The sequence below is a fragment of the Chaetodon auriga genome, chromosome 19, assembly GCF_051107435.1.
Source record: "Chaetodon auriga isolate fChaAug3 chromosome 19, fChaAug3.hap1, whole genome shotgun sequence".
Taxonomy (NCBI): domain Eukaryota; kingdom Metazoa; phylum Chordata; class Actinopteri; order Chaetodontiformes; family Chaetodontidae; genus Chaetodon; species Chaetodon auriga.
The window spans coordinates 11,318,834-11,336,006 of NC_135092.1; the positions used below are offsets into that span (position 1 = coordinate 11,318,834).

Genomic DNA, 17,173 nt, shown 5'->3' on the forward strand with positions numbered 1-17,173 from the left:
AAAAAAAAAAAGACCGTTTTCGGTTTACCACTGTAATGTGCCCCTGTGTGTCGTTGCATAATTCTTCCTTGTTGAATAAAAAATATCACAACAATGTTGGCAGTTAGAAAGTCATTTATTAATACACAGAGATGGACTTTGGACAGAATCAGCGATACATATCCTTCCTCTGGTCATTTTTTTTGTTCTTTGAACTGGACAAAAATGCTCACTAGACAATAAGAAGAATAACAATTTTAAGAAGCATATTTAGAAGAATTTATACTGTTTGCATTTACAGTAAGAATCAACTTCGCCTGCTTTCAATCGTTATTCACACATATGCACTACGGAAGGAAGAGAAACTCTATGAACGGAATTAGAAAAAAAGAGACTGAATCAGAGCACTGCTAGTGAGTGTTTTATCAGTCTGTTTCACATTTCCAATATAAATCTTGTTATTAACCTAAGCCACTACTGAGAACAACCACTTCAATGATTAATGGCCTTGTGGGCAGAATCAATGAATCATTCCACATTAGTAAACATTTTGTGCTGAATGTGCAGCAGAAAACATCTGAGAGGCAAATAATACCTTTACATACAAATGCCTTCCTCTCCCTCCACGAACTTTTTAGGCTGCTGTTCTCACAGAGTGTGTGATCAACTTTGATTATTGTCTGGCTTAAACTGTGTCAGCGTGAGCGGATGCAAACACAGATGGGAAATATAATTAACTCTATGTGAAGTGCTGAACCTAAAACTAACTGCGTTTTGTAGCTTGTACATGCTGATGGAAGCGCAAAGAATTGACAGAACATCTTTGATAAATTTGCACTTACCTGCACCTGCATTAAAGACATGAATCACTTATCAAGGCGCTGAACGAGTGGTTTCTTCCTTGCTGTTTAACTCACAGTTTGTGCTGTTAAATGGAAAGCACAGGAAGAACTTTCCATTCCAACAACCCTGAACTGTCTATAAAGAAACTGGGCTCTTCCTGGCTAGCAAACCTGTTGGCAATTTTGGATTTTCCGCATGTATACACACACAGTGTATAAATAAAGGCGCCGCGTTCTCAAATTAATTCTAAAATTACAACCTGTCCCAAATAACCCGTAAGGACTTGGGTAATTGATTCAACATCATTTACATTTTAATTAGTCTTACAAAACAGTCCTGATACACTCTGCTGTGCTTAGTTCACATTTTCAATGAAAGCATTAATGAGGCCAAAGCTTTTTTTTTTTTCCAGTGTGCTGTTGCTCAACGACTCCTGCAGACGCATCACAGTAAAAGGAGACTTGATTATGGCCCCTGAACGGCTCGCAGGGCTTCACCGTAAAACAGATGCACAAAGGGTTCTGTCTAATTTAACAGCAAAGCAAGACAAAGCGAGAGCTCTTAAGAATGCCCGGATTGGTAGATAGCCTTATTAAATAACAAAGCATCTTCTCCAAAACTAAGAGAATTGAGTTTGCAAGCGGCAGCGATAGCAGTTTATCACCGCGGAGCACAGCGGCAGGGGACCGATCAGAAAACAAGGGAGTTCTATCTGTAACAGCCGCTTTCTGATAACTCTCGTCTATTTCTGTCATTTTTCTCCAGCAGTGTTTTGTCCCCGGCTGGTAAAATGGGCCTCCAGGTGTTTTTTTTCCTCCCTTTCCATCCAACTCTGATAAACACTCAGGCCGTCTGCCTAAGATTTAGACAGCACACAAGCAAGCAAAACTGCTTTTTAGTCATTGTTATCAGCACAAACATCAGTCACTGTAATCTGACTCAAACAGCCTGAAGCTGTGCTGTATGGTTTGACTTTTATTCCCTGATGCAGGACTCTATGGTCTTATAGGATAAATTAGAAATGAAACATTACAGCAACACAATACCACATAATACTGTGCACTGGAAGGACAAAATTAGAATTAAAGGTAGAAGCAGTTTTCTCTTCAGTTTAAGTACACAAAGGCTCACTAATTTATGGTATTTACTTTTCACTCGCATGCATTTCAGTCCTACTACCAATACTTTGGTTACAGGGGCAGCAGCTGTATGCGCTTCACATAAAACACTGCCATCACACCTATAATACTGTCTTCAGCTCCACAGCTGTGCTCGCCGCTACTTCTCCACAAAGTTAGATTAAGACTCTCTGAGTGACTGAGCGTTAAGGCTTATCACAGTTTTCAGCGGAGGCTTAAAAATCAGAGATGTAACTTCACCCCTTGCAAACAGATTAAGGCCCCATTCTGAATAAGCTCAATTTGACTGCTGATGGTTCAGTTTAGTTTCTCTTTATAAAACTGCCTCAAAAAAAAAAAAAAAAAACTATCGTGTGCTGTTTAACTCGCTGAGATCAGTCCAGGAAATGTGCAGGCTTATTCAAAGTTAGCTGGATCATGAATGGGTCTTTTTCAGTTTCCCCAGGTGTACCAGAAAGAAAAAAAAAATCTTATTACTGGAGATACAAAGATTGAATTTGTCTTCGCAGTAGTACTTCTGCTATGATAGCAGTCGCAAGAGAACACGTTTACTCTCAAACCTAGAGCGGGTGTAAAACAGATTCCTGTCAGATTTTAATCGACACCTCTTTCACATGTTGACACAGATTTCAGATCATCAATAGAAGACTACATTTTAAAGTGGGCATGAGTTCCATCACATCCCCCTCATTTCCATCAAATCACAAATACACTTGGAATAAAACTATCAGCATTTGAGATACCTGGCGTTTCACAGAGAGGTTCAAAAACAGCTGCATCCGCACCTAAAAAACCGTCTCTGCCTCATTCCTCGACCACGGTGCCTTCACATGCGTGGTCCTTCTCAAGCATAGATGCCCTTGACGCGTTTATTCTCAGGGTCGAATGGAGATTTGAGGTGGGCCTTGGCCTTGTACGTCACTCCCATCCTCTCCAGGGTAAACTCGCCGCTCTTTATGAAATCAGCACTCACCTGACGGAGACAGGAAGAGAGAGATGGAGTGAAAATAAGAAAGTGACAGAGGGAGATAAGGGAAGGAGAGAGGGGAGGGCGACGAGGACATGACGGAGATTAAAACAAGAGTGAAAATGACACGACCAATTAAATCCACGCTATTTGCGAAAACTGTGTTCCGGAATGGACATTTTCAGGACGCTCATACCTGACAGCAGAGAACGGCGAAGGAGCTATAAAACACTGAGAGCAGTTCATTCACTCATGAGCGAATGTCAGCTCCCTCATAACACGCAGAACTCATTTTCTCCCACCGACTCCTTCTTCCCCTTTTCACTGACATCCCTGCAGCTCTCCCACTGATCTGCTGCTCTGTCTCTCTCTCACACAGACAGAGCTCACTCTCATCACCACTTAGTTTCTACTACTTCCATGCTGAAGGCTTTAGAGGGAACAGCAACCAGCAACCTTATTAAAGGACAAAGCTGCCTTTACTCCAGTATAAAACGTCCGGAGCCATGTGACATTACAGCAAAAGATACACCAGGAAGGACGCTGATGCCCTCGTCTCAGTGTGAATGGATCAGTGTTACAGACACTGACATCAACCAACACACTGATCCATAATTGAGCTGAATTTGACTGTGTTCACTGTTCCCTCACCATGCTCTCAGCCCCTGATTTCTTAAAAGCAGCCCTGCAGCACGCTGCCACTATCACTGTATTCTATTAAGATACAAAATGATACCAGTTTTCTCCTGCGTGAATGGAGTTCATTCTTTATCTAGATCCCTTCAGTCAGGTACAATGTGATGAAATATCGCTGCGCTTATTTCCTCTTTACTCAAAGAAACCAGTTAGGATGCGTTCACAGCACCCACTGCAGACATTCATGTCTGATGCGCCTTCCTGCTACGAGGTGTCTCATGACTTGCAAAGTGCAGTTTGTGAAGAATAATGTTATTCACACTTAGCACTGGGTTTATTTTTATTTTTACAAATACATAAATACTTTAAATGGAGTAAACAGTTTCTGTTTTATTTTACAATTTCAGATTAAGGCAAGCAAGCTTAAAGACACAGGGACATAAAAAAGGCATTTTCCGAGTAATCCTTTGTGCCTGTGTTCGATGTTTAAGATATATGTTAAAATGATCGTTCTTGCATTGTTTCCAGATCAAAAGGTCTCTCTTTTCTCTTCCTGTAAAATATTACAAGGTCCTTGATTACTCACCTTGAAGAGAAATGCAATCAAATGTGATCTGGAATAACTTGCTAACACAAACATAAAACCTGATCATAAGGTGTTTGTTTGGATGTCAGTTACCAAAAATTTTGTGGTTGAGGTCTGATGTATTTAAGTCACTCCTCCTGATCGAGCAACACAAGTGAAGGTGGCACAGGTGGAGGCCAGTGGTAAGCCACGCCCACTTTTGAGCAATCCAATCATATATAAGGAACCTGACTGATTCCACTTCACCCGAGCTGTAACTGCTGTTTCACTGTGAATTACTTCATTTACCATGTTGCCCATCATTATTTGGTGGTGCAGTACACACAGGCTCAACTGAATAACCACTTATTCTTCCAGAAATCACTGAGTACACCTACTTGTCAAACACCACTGACACATGTATAGCACTGTGTCTGACAGCAAATGAAAATGGAGGATACGCTAAAACCACAGAGCAGCGAAACGTTGAAAGAAAAAGGAAGCACGAGGGACAGAGTCGAAGGTGTTCGAGAATATGTAGTCAGCACATGCTGTGTAAAAAAACAGGGGGGAATGAATGAAGGATGAGAAAGGAGAGACGACACTTCTCACTCACACACACTTGTTTCTGCTGAAGCCAGTGATGTGATTGTAGGGGATGTGCTCTGTAATACTGAGTGACAGGAGACTAGATCCCATAGACTCGTGTGCGTGCGTGTGTGTCTGTGTCTTTGTGCACGCGTCCACATTTGAGTGCATTTCCAAACTGAAGTGCCCGACAAAGCAAAGGGTCAATCCGCTTTGTTTTGTCGGTCACGACTCGGGGAAGGATATTAAACCAATGAGCACGCAGACACAAAGGCAGACGTGCTACAGCACCACACACAAACCCACACTGTGTGCGTCTATTGAGCACACATTCATAGATACAGATCTAAATACTCAACAAATCACAGAAGGATTGTTCTATTTTTCAGAATCTAAAAAATGTCTTTGCTTTTGAGCACGCCACTTCAACCAATGACTGTGTGCCTCTCATGCTGCTTCCATCCTCCTGTTTGATGTTCCATCTGTTATTCTGGATCAGGAGAGAAACACTAAAAACTCCATGCCGGCCAATAAAACTTATTATTCAGTGTGAAGTGAGTGGTGGGGCCTGATAGGGAGCCGATAGCACCTAAAGTACCTACCAAAAGGAGACTGATGCACCGGCTCAAACACAAATAAAGTGCTTTGTTTTTCTGGTGTATGTCATCATCCAAGCATTAGGAAAATGAGATATGGTGTGCCAAATTTAAGACAATATCAAACTCCTCTATTACTGAGTCATCAAATGGTAATGTCATAAAAACACTTGTGTGACGGTTCACCTGCTTGCAAACTGAGTTTTGTAAAATCAAGATGTGTTCTTAATGTTTGTGCAGGAATCTGCCTTTTTCAGTCTTAATCAGGCAAAACATTTCCTTGATTTGAAGAAAACTGACCCAGAATATGGAACAAAATTAGTCCAGAAAATGGAATTGAACCTATTACACACAGAGCAATAAAAGAGGGTAATGATAGGATACAGTGTGCAGGTGCTGTGTGGCCTTTACCACTCCTCCATCGGGGTTGCGTATATATCCATAACCGATGGTTTTGTCGATGAAGAAGCCGTAGTCAGAACGCCGCAAGTGACCAATGGGAACTCCATTACGGAAAATGGCCTCCAGACCGAACATCGGCACTTTCCTAGTAGGTTGAGATAGAGAGGGAGAGAGAAGGAAGTCTTTAATCACACGCAAACAAACACCACACATGCCATGTTTATTTCACACACGCACAAAATTTATTTATTCAATCCAAGTTGGTGGCGAACCCAGAGCATATTTAATGAAATCTGCTCATGTGCACAGCAACACGTATAGTGCAGAGGTCTGCTGAGTGTAAACTCATTAGACTTAGACTCTAGCCGACCTCCTCCCGTGCACACAAGATTCACCTGTAAATGCAAACACATGCACAACTGCACACATTCACACTAATCATGGCTGTCAGGCCCAAACACGATATGTCAACCTTAATAACATCTCTTCCTCATAAAGAAAGCAATGCTTTAATGATGGCAAACTGTTTGCATGTCCAACATTTAAACAGGGTCAGGAGTAAAGGAAAGATTTATTTTTAGTATCACCATCATGCATTTTTGAGTCTGATAGACTGGTTTGATACACGCACTGTATGGTTTGTAAAACTCATTTGAGGATGTAACTCTCCAGCTGAAGATTAAACATTAATTATAACCAAACCACAAGTTGGTGTAATTACATCTTAGATTTTTGTCTGAAAACATATTAAACATTCAAAGTATTTGACTTCATTTAGATTATGACAGAAAAAAGGCAGGAAATGTTTCCAAAGTTTCAGTTCGGGGCTGTATTTTCTAAAGACAATTTGCTCGTTGTTCATTCTATTTGTTCTAACTAGAACACAATATCAGCCTTTTTTACTGACTCGTCAATGGTGAGGCAGACGATGCGCCTCCTCAGTCCCTCCTCCTTCTGTTTCTCCAGCCTATCACGGCCTTGGAATGGGATCGAACTCTTCATTTTGCAGGTGAAGGCCAGGCCAGACTCCAAGGGTGTGTCATCTGGGCGAAGGTCAGCGTGCCAATGTCTGTATCCTGATAAAGAGAGGAAGAAAAAACAGCAAAGTCATTAGCTTTGAGAAGCACCGAAAGGAAGGTGGACATGCGAGCAAAACAACTGTGAGCCGTTAATTTTGAACAACAGGTCGCTCAAGTCCGAGTATTCTTTATAAAGTTACAGCTTGATATAAAGTTAAAGCTACACTGAGGAATATTGTATTAAAATGGTAACAAACCCACAGGATAAGAGGTAATTCTTTTATTTTGAAACCCAGTCCACACGTACTTATACTTCAAACTGTAGATTTTTCTATGCACTTCGGCCTGTTGTCTACATACAAACGCAGTTTTAGGTCTCTAAAAACAGAGCTTTTGAAAAACTCCCCGAGGGTGAAGATATCCAGAAACTCCAGGTGCAGGTAGCCTACTGGGAATAGCTTTATGTGATATTGCAACCATACAGTTGGTTTGGCATGCCCTTGACAGTGCTATTGCGTAATCATGAGTTTTTTAAGTACTGCTGTGAAAGGGGTTTTTTAAGGTAAAATCCTGTTTTAAGAAATACCTGTGTACGTGTGGACCAGGCATAAATTCCAGTAAATCTCTACCTGAGCTGGATTTGTATGTTAGAGTTAGTTATTTATGACCTCTTATTGAAAGTTACCTTTCTCTATGCTGAGTGAGTCGATAGCCCTGTAGCCTGAGTTGATGATGCCGTGTTTTGCGCCAGCAGCCATGACAGCATGGTAGACTGGAAGGCAAGAGTCTTTGGGAATGTGCAGCTCCCAGCCGAGCTCTCCGACAAATGACAGACGCATAGCTCGCACCTGGAGGAGAGCGGGGATAGAGAGACGGAGAGAGGCATGTAGAGGACCAAGCTGCCACGGTTCTGCTTGTGCACACGCACACATAAGCGCAGAAAACAGAAGAAAAGACCTGGAATAGAATAGATGCAGGGATAAGATAAGGCGCACACAGAGGGACACAGGGAGGCTGTAATCTCCCTTTAGAAACGGGTGTTGTCCTGAAAGGTATTAAAAAACACCTCTGGGGGTTAAGAGGTTGAAATGATGGGAGGCACATTAAGGAGGTGAAAGGAAAGAGAATAGAGAAACAGCGCAGAGAAGCAGGTAGAGACGGAAGCCTGACAGGCGGAGAATGACGGAGGAGAAAATTGAGGTTGGAAAGGAGACGCTATGAATCAAAAGGAGAAGGGAGAGCTTATCAACCTAGATGTTATTCTCATATTTTCATCCATTGTGAATACTGGTCATGAAAAGATGACAAAATACTCCCAAACAGTGCTGAATGAGGCAAAGAGTGCAAGCCTCAGGCAGCCTTCAAAAAACAAACAAACAAACAAACAAAAAACTCAATCCAACAAATATAATCTCTAAAACATGTGAATCTAACTGCAAAAAAACACAGAGGGTAGTCCTGTGGAATCCCTGTAGCTGTAGCTGCTGTCCTTGCAGACACAAACTGTCGTCCTGTATTTTCTCCCACATCTCTAGGATGCACACAAGCATGCTGCAGTGTAAAGAAACCGGTGTGTGCACATTAATATGGCAGCCAAGAGGCAGATGTGCCACGCCACGCAACAACAGCTACAGGGATTTCCACAGGACTGCTTTCTGTTTCTAATTTAAATCAAACTTAAAGGGTTTAAGATGATTCCTGTTTAGATCTTCCCTGTATCTGTCAGGCTACTGTAGTCACAATATGAGAACAACAACAAAACAATATGAGAATAACACCCAGGTTGACAAATACCAGAATGCTGAGGATGCAAAAAATATACAGTATTTATATTTTATATCAGAAAGAGGAAAGCTGAAGGGGAAAGTAAGCAAGTGAGAAAATATGCAAGGGAGTGAAAAATGAGGAGAGAAAACTCTCTCCAACAGTTTCCCCAGTGGGTGCTGTGACAGCCAGGCCATCTGGCCAGCCAGGGATCACCCTGTGCCCCATATGTACACCATGAAACTCTGGGGAGGACAGAACATGTAGGACTGCACTTACGCTCAACACACTCCACCAGATACAAAGGCGACAAACTCAAACACACATGCATGCCTCGTGCACACTGTCACTCCTGCATTTACCAGGCAAACATCAAACACACACACACACACACAGCACAGCACAGGCACGAGAACAAAAATGCATATAAACATGAATTCATATGACCTAACACGCATGCCAGCACACTCCCTTCAACTGGTGAGATCGGAGGACAGAGAGGGGAGAGAGTCTAATGAGCTATGAGGGGAGCAGAGGGCAGAGAGAGGGAGAGAGAGCTCTGTTCTCGCAGCAGTGCAGCCATTAAAATGTCACCCAGACAAGGCCGGCAACCAGCTGGAACGCAGCACAAGCAACGCACACACACACACGCACAAACACTACTGCAGAGCTGTGAGAAGATGCTGACTGCAATCACCGGAGCGTTGCATAATTCATGCAAGAGCAACTAAGACAGAGGGAGAGATAGAGTGTGTGTGTGTGTGTGTGTGTGTGTGTGTGTGTGTGTGTGTGTGTGCAGACATATGTGTCACCGCATGTGCCGGTACAACATGCTCTTTTTGATCCCAGGCCAGTAACAGTGTAGAGGTCAACCTGAGAGGCTGGAGCTACACTACCCGACGGCGTTATTGTGAGAAAAAGAAGCAGTCTAAACATGTGAGTTCCTCAGCGCTTGTAAACAACAGCGCCATAAACTTTGCTAGAGTTGCTCAACCTCGAGGGAAGAAGTAGAAGGAAGAACAAAACATGTGGACAGACTTGATATCTAAGTAAGTCACAAGGACGCCTTGAGACATGCCATCTGTCCCACACACACACACACACACACACAACCCCACACACACGCACACACGCTAAGTCTACGATCTCTGTTGACTGAACCTATGAAATAACAAACTGGTTTCACTCATCAGTTTATGATTTGCATGGATTTTTTAAAATTAATTCACTGACGGGTTATTTTCAAGCTAACAAATGAACCATATCCAATGAGCTGAAGCCCCGAGTGTGAGTGGACTGTGTGTGGTCTCACCTGATGCCCCACTGCATTGACAACTTTGTGGGTAGAGAAGGGGAAAGCTTCGTCGCTCAGGTCTGTGTCCAGCACCTCCTGAAGTACCTCTCGGCTGCACACAGTGGAAACACAGAAACACCATAAATAGAGGAAGTCAGTCAGTGTACTACCTGTGCAGCTGCCCTGTAACCTGTATGCTTTTTAACACTCAAATCATCAGATTATACTACATATTTCAAGAAAACATTCCAAAACTTCAGCAGGATCTGTCATATTTGCCTTAGAAATTGCTCCTTTTCCCACAAACACACACACACGCTAAAATCAATATTACATAAAGATGAGTCAACAGAAAAAAAAAAGGACTAAGTTTAGCTTACTTTGCCGCTTGTATGTTTGTGAGTGGGCAGGTACAGGCCTTTTCTGGGGGTTATTTTTGCAGCAGTATGGCAGGAAGCCAGAGATGAAGATATTTGGGGAAGGGTTCAGGTTACGTTTGTGTGTGCGCTACATGTTTGTGCATCTGTGTGGGTGTGCTTTTTTTCTAAATGCTGTCACCGCTGGATGTAGAAAAGTGTGCACACGGATATAGTCTTATGTGAATAAAACATCTCTTCCATATATGCATGGGAGCAGGCTTGCATGTATGTGCTAGTGTGATGCAGATATTTCTTTCTGTTGTGTTCTCCAGTTTCTGTCCTCCCCTAAGCATTTGTTTACCGGACTCAAGAGCGTAAGAGCAAGGCCAATTAGCTATATATAATCAGTTTGTGTGTGTGTGTGTGAGGGACTTTTGCAACCACCAATTTGTTTCTCTGACTTGCCACTTAGCCGTGGCTCTCAGCTGCAGATCAGAGAATGCACACACACGCGCACACACACACTGCACTGTTACAGGAGATCACATCATTTCATATATTATAAATGAGGCTCATAATTACAAAGCAAACGACAGAGCCCAAGTTGCAAACTTAAGAGCACGCTGCCAAGCTGTGTGAGAGAAAAGCTGCTAGTTTACAGACTCCCCCCTCTCCAGAGAATTGGAATGAGACATTTCTGGGGAGAGAAAACGGAGATAAACGCATTTCCATAAACGCTGTAATTTCCCCTCTCCTCAAGCTTAAAAGAGATCAATTTGCGCCGTAAGAAAACAAAACCCAAACATCAGAGGGTCGATTTGCTGCAATTCCTCATATGTGGCAGAAACAATGAGGAGGAGTTGAGGATCATTACAGTGCATGCAGAGGCAATGCAGATGCTAATATTATTGACACACACAGAAACATCCACAGATGCAAACACACTCACAAGCTGAATGCATTGGATGCTCGAGAGAAGTCAATGAGCTGCATAATCAACATCCTATTGTGCGGTTGCATGTATGTATAATCAAACACTCGCATATATTGGGCTATTGCTGCTAGTGACGCACATTTCTGGTTTGACGTAAGGAATAAACGCAAGAGGGACAGAAAATAGGGAAAGGACTGGGGAGGACTGGGAAGTGAGAAACAGATGGATAAGATCTAACAGAGACGGAGAAAGACAAGAAACTTAGGAGAACAGAAGAAGAGAAAAGCCTCAAGGAGAAGAAATCAACACAGCCCACACAGGGTGGCCTAACCCTGCTGCTGGTGAGAAGGAAGAACAAAGACGGAGGACGGTGAGGTGGGGAGGAGGGGAGGTCAGAGGGGAAGAAAACACCGATGAGGAGTTCAGAGAATGAGATGTGGACGAGCTGAAGGTGGCCCGGCTTGCTCTTTGAGCGGAGAACACAGGAAAGCTGTAGGAAGCCCGAAGAAAGTGACAAGCATGGACTACATCCCCTGTCCGAACGTGCAACACCATTTCCACCTGTGCGGTTTCTCTGCCGCAGATGAAGACAGAGTGAAAAAGGAATAGTGGGGAGTCATTATGGCACATGGTGCAGGTGAAGAGATGTGATTCTAAAGGAAATGTATTATTTATTAGAGAAATTTAATGTGACAATCACTCAAGTGGCAGCCTCTCATTTTTAGCTGGTGCTAACATCGCTTTCATTGGTTAAAATGGCAAACATAGCTGGAAGCAGATCATATCAGCGGCTTGCTAAATAAACATTCCGATGCGAAGTAAACAGTGAACCTGAGGGTAACTGGGTAAAATTAAACTGTTGGTTAAAGTGTCTCTCTGAAGGCGGCGTCTGTGTTCGGCCAAAGACTGCTGATGAGGGAAGAAGCTCCACTCTGTAACACCAGTGTGTAATGACAGAGAGCTTAGAGGGTGAGTTTCTCTGATGGACTGTGTCACATCGAGTTCAGGCGTCACGTTCTCCAGCTAAACTTCTATTCATATCACAGAGATACAAGCCGGCTTCCATAAAGCCACCACTGACTGTTCATCCATTCACTGGTTGAATCCATTCACAGGCAAAGTGTCTCACTCAAAGTATCACAAAAACATAGATTTGAATTTACTTCCTAGCATCGTGACACAGAACGATGGTTAAACTGCAGAATTGCCCTTGAACCTCTTTGCTTCTGTCTCCTGCCTTCGATCCACCTCCGTCCCTGCTCTCACTCACCTCTGATGCCTATGGCCATGTTTGGAGAATAGGCTCTTAAACTCCCCTCATCGATCCTACGGCTCGTCTTTTCAGTTTCTCCACCTCGTGTCCACCATGTGAGTCACAATCCGTCTTCAGACCAATCATTGTCCTTTTTTTCCCCCCTCTCCACCGCTCTTTGCCCTCACTCGCTCCTTTTGTTCTTTTCTCACCTGGATATATAAATCATGTCAATACTCCCCCCTGACTCCCCCTTCCTTTCTTTCCCCACCTCTTGGGTCCCTGGATGCTGATCATCCCCATGTCCTCAGAGTGGTCTGTCAGCTGGCAGTGGAAGCCTTGGTCATGAAGAACCGTTCTAATGTGGTTCCAGTTGTGTTCTGCTACACCGCCTCCGATGGCCAGGTAGTAAGCATCACCTGGAGCAAAGGCGGGAGAGGAATTAGGAGCGATTCAGGGGAGCGTGACAGAGGGATCATCAGATAAATACAACAAACAGAAACTTTTATCGAGAACGACAAGTTGACAACAACAGCGCATAAATGGATAGTGACATTAAAATACAACAAAAGGCCAAACAATAGAAAGAGAGATGCTATATGTACTTTAAAATGTTATAAGCGAATGTATGACGTTTCGACAAAATTGAGTTGGCGTGTCAAGATTGCATAACTAATCAAGCGCCAGTCATTTTTACACATCATGCCACTTAATTGCTGCTTCCCACCTAAGATGGTATGTTTTAAATAAATAAACTAGTCTCTTCTGTGGGTGTACCCCGAGGGTGAGATGCAATAAGGTCCCCCGCTCCATCTTGACTAAAATTGGAGACGCTGCGGTTACATTGCATCCCTGACAACACCGCTCCTTTTATTCTTTATTTCTTGGACTTATCTCTTTTTGATTTACATCACTGCAAAACTTGAGCTGTTTTAGAGCAAACGTCCTGTGGCTCCCCTCAGGTTTTGGGTTCTTTGGCATATTGAAAATGATAGAGAAACTGGTGGGTGAAGACATACATAGAGAAGAGGGTGAAATGACTAAATAGCAAACACAACAATAGATGGATGCAGAAGAGCAGCAAGATGAAGTGACATAAGTTGAAAGATAGATTTCAAAGGGACAAAATGACAAGGGTACATTGAATTGATAAATGATAAAGGACAGAATGAACAGAAGAATATAATAGTGAATACAACACATACACAGTACTGGTAGATAGACTTGGAGACAGAGCAATAAATAGAACGGAGCAAAAAAAAAACAAAACAATAAATCCAAAATAAGATACAACAGAATGACAGATATATCCGGCAACTGATAAAACACAACAGTGATGGAATGACAAACAGAAGAATAACAGAGAGAGCCAGATATAAGAGTACAGCGGATAATTATGAGAGACAACACTCACACACACACACACATACACTCACACACCCACACACCCACCCACCCACCATTGGACTGTGGTGCCAGGGGCAGGTTGGCAGCACCAGGCTCCAGTCTGCTCACTGTCAGGTCGGCCTCCACCCCTCCTCTCTTATTCAGCATGCAGGTGTACACAGTGGAGCCTGAAACGCACACAAACACGCACATTAACAATTAATTCTCGTGGCAGGCTTTGTAGGCCAATTTAAAGTGTGCAGCGTCTTGGAACAGAGCCGATGGAAATCTGAGAATAAAAAATGAACCTGAATCTGGGGTCAGTCTTCTGTTTGTAACTGAGTCTTTGTGAGGAATCCAGTTTGGAAGCGTTTGCGTGTGCGAATAAGAATTAATTTTTAATGAACTCAGGTGTACTTCTGTCTCAACTTGTGAAAGAACTTGTGTTTAAGGGGCAATCATTAGCAATCTCTACGGGGAATGCACTCGCCCTGACGACACGTGACCCTCGTCATTTTAGAAAAGGGTTACCAAGGAAACGCCTGAAATATGAACCTCGCTGAAACTGATTGCTGAGAAGATCACTGAGAGACATTCATAATGAGAACATCATCAAAATAATCCCCCAGCGAATGAAGTCCGGATCTAACGACAAAAGACACAGGACAACATTTCAGTCACCCGCTGGTCAAAGGAGCTGATGGCTGCAGCGACATGCTAATATGTGTCTGTCCCTCAGTCATCTGTCATCTGAATGCACCGTTGATGTTACAGTTCCTGTCACTGCCAATAAACAAAACGGGGGTGCGAAGGTGTTAGCATAAGTCAGCCTGCTGAGACATTAAACATTCTCAGAGCAAGTGTGACCACCGTCATTGTTGTGTATTGAGAAGTGGGAGCAAGAAAGGAAGAGTGATGGGCAAAGAGCTCGAGGAGAAGCGAGGTCGGATGATGCATCATGTACACGGTCGGGAAAAAAGTAAGTGGGGTGAGATCTGGATGTCAAAACACAAAGTCAGTCAGTATAGCAATTCAATTACAGTAGGTTTCTAATCTGTCCCACAGCAGACAGACCACAAAAGAAGAGTCAAAACTGGGACATTCTGACCTTCCTAGTATTCCCTCGCAGTCTCTTGTATTAGTCAGAGATAGAAATCAATTATATCATATCATTACAGCTTATACATATATATTTATATGTTGTATCATACACTATATGGACACATTGTTGCTTATTATCATGCATATCTCCCATGTATAGACTTAGAAGTGTATATTTGTTCAAACATTAATGCGGTGAATGCATTCCTTTCAGCCCATTGATTCAGTGTCCGTGGGTCAGATCTGAGAGGTGGTACCGCTGGGAGTTGCCAAAAACCAGACATTTTCAAATCACACCCAGAACTAAAAAGTCAGATGACAGATTTCAGTTTCTGAGAGGATATCGCTGTCAACACGGAGGCGAAGAATCCTGTTCAGCGATGAAACCTGACAGTGGGTGAAGTAGGAATGTGAGGGAAGTGGAGAAAAGAATATCAGAGCATTCGGAGCTCTGGCCATTTTCACATCTGCGCACACCTGTCACTGCAGACGGCAGGCGTAGCTGTCGGTTTGCTGTTTTTGTACAAAAAAAAAATAATCTGGCACTGCAGACTCTTGTCTTCACTTTCAACAGAGCCTCTGAGAGCCTACAGTACATACTGGCATAATGGCATTTAGTGTTGGGGATATTTTGAGATTTTGTGGAAGAGTGGACTGTTTTGCTTGTGTGCTGGCGTCTTGTTTAGTCCCTCTATGCCTCTATCTGCCCTCTTCATTCTGTCAATCTTTTCTCCCATCTGTCTGAGCATGTGTGTGCGTGGTTGTGTGTATGTGTGTGTTCTTGCTGTGGCAGACCGACCCGGCTTCTTGTTGACATCAGCGGTGAACAGCCAATCGGCCGCCTTCTTGGCATCTGGTCCAGTGAGATAGAACTTTCCAAAGTAGGACATGTCAAACACGGCCACACCGTGTCTACATGAGAGGCACTCGCTCTTAATCTGCATTTTAAAAAAAAACACGTCTAATTAATGCAGACCCCGACATTAAATCAAATGTCTTCCTCTCTGCCAAACATGATAAGATGACTGCACGTATTTGGAGCCAGATCCTTGACGGATCTAATCACAACTATGAAATTAAAGAGAGCTAATGGAGAGGTTTTGACGTCAAGGTCGGCGATTCTCTCCTTGCGGTGTCCTCTGAGCTGCTGACTTAGTTTGGTTTGCACTTTATGCGCCATAAACCTCACTGACTGTACTCTCATCACTGTCAGTTGTGCATGATGGTTATTTCCCATGAGGACATATGTTCCCTTTCCTCATGGGGGGAGGGGGGGGCCTTCAGAGAGTGTTCACACCGTAGTTGTTTCACAAACCTGGAAGTTGCACGCAATTCGAACAACATTGTTCAAATGAATAACACACATTTTCACACTTGGTATCTTACCACGTCATGATGTGGAGGGAAGTCAAAGGTGTACTCTTTGCCCAGCAAATCGTTGTATTTGTGGTTCACATTCTTCTGAATGTCATAAGCTCCGTAGTAATCGTAGTCTTTAACCTTTGCAATAATAGACAAACAAATAGAAGCTAATTATTCATTAGTATTTCCAAGTACAGAAGGACAAAGCAATGGTCCAGATACTGTCAGTGTTGTCCATTATTGGCAGTCAATCTGTTCCAACAGTCCCCCATCCAGCAAGCCTCGTGAAAAAATTGGCATCTTAATTGTTTCTATCGTTACAAGTGCCTTTTGTCAATATGTGGATATAAATAAACCATTGTGCATATGCTTGTGTACAGTATGCAAGTGTGCGGTGTCTCACAGGAGCGGGCCCGTCTTTGTTGAACCAGCCAGGTCTTTCCCAGCCATGTCTCTCCTGGAACACACAGCCCTGCTCCATTAGCACCTAACAATCAAACAAACAAACAAAAGACATAAGTCAGTACGGAAATGTGTGCCAAAGACAAGACACTGGGATGTTTGTGGAGCCATACATTTCTTCTCACATTCAGCAGCTTCACTCTTTACATTCACAGAACTGAACACTAGAGCAACCACAGCTGCTGAGTCTCACTCAAGGGCATTTTGACTGCTGATTTTGAGTATTTAAGCAGCATTCATATTTTTGTGGCCACTTGGGGGCAGCAGAATAAGCTCTAACTACAACACTGGCATATCAAAGCTGTTTTGGGGAACTTGCTAGCAAACATTAAATGGCACAAATGAATCCAATATTGGTGGAACTGATGAGAAGTGGTGGTTAAAACCTTCTTTTGGCCCCAACTGTTGCAAGTATAGTCCACTTGTTAATTCTTGATTTCGTGACCAGCGAAGATATTTCAGCGCTCACCATCCTCCTTGTTAAAATTGACAGTCGCCCACAGTAGGTAGGTATGTTCTGCTATG

At 43.1% G+C, this 17,173-nt stretch overlaps 1 protein-coding gene across 2 annotated transcripts in view; it reads right to left on the bottom strand.

The window, feature by feature from the left end:
• Positions 1-100: 100 nt before the first annotated feature.
• sardh (sarcosine dehydrogenase) overlaps positions 101-17,173 on the bottom strand; it is a 41,258-nt gene continuing 24,185 nt past the window's right edge. For both annotated transcript variants that reach the window (XM_076758998.1, XM_076758997.1), the window contains exons 13-22: positions 16,590-16,673; positions 16,211-16,324; positions 15,624-15,762; positions 13,798-13,911; positions 12,609-12,756; positions 9,811-9,904; positions 7,420-7,582; positions 6,623-6,791; positions 5,725-5,860; positions 101-2,934 (exon numbers count right to left, since the gene is read on the bottom strand). In XM_076758998.1, coding sequence (XP_076615113.1) covers positions 2,806-2,934; positions 5,725-5,860; positions 6,623-6,791; positions 7,420-7,582; positions 9,811-9,904; positions 12,609-12,756; positions 13,798-13,911; positions 15,624-15,762; positions 16,211-16,324; positions 16,590-16,673 — 1,290 coding nt within the window. In that variant the 3' untranslated portion in view covers positions 101-2,805. The remainder of the gene's footprint in view (positions 2,935-5,724; positions 5,861-6,622; positions 6,792-7,419; positions 7,583-9,810; positions 9,905-12,608; positions 12,757-13,797; positions 13,912-15,623; positions 15,763-16,210; positions 16,325-16,589; positions 16,674-17,173) is intronic.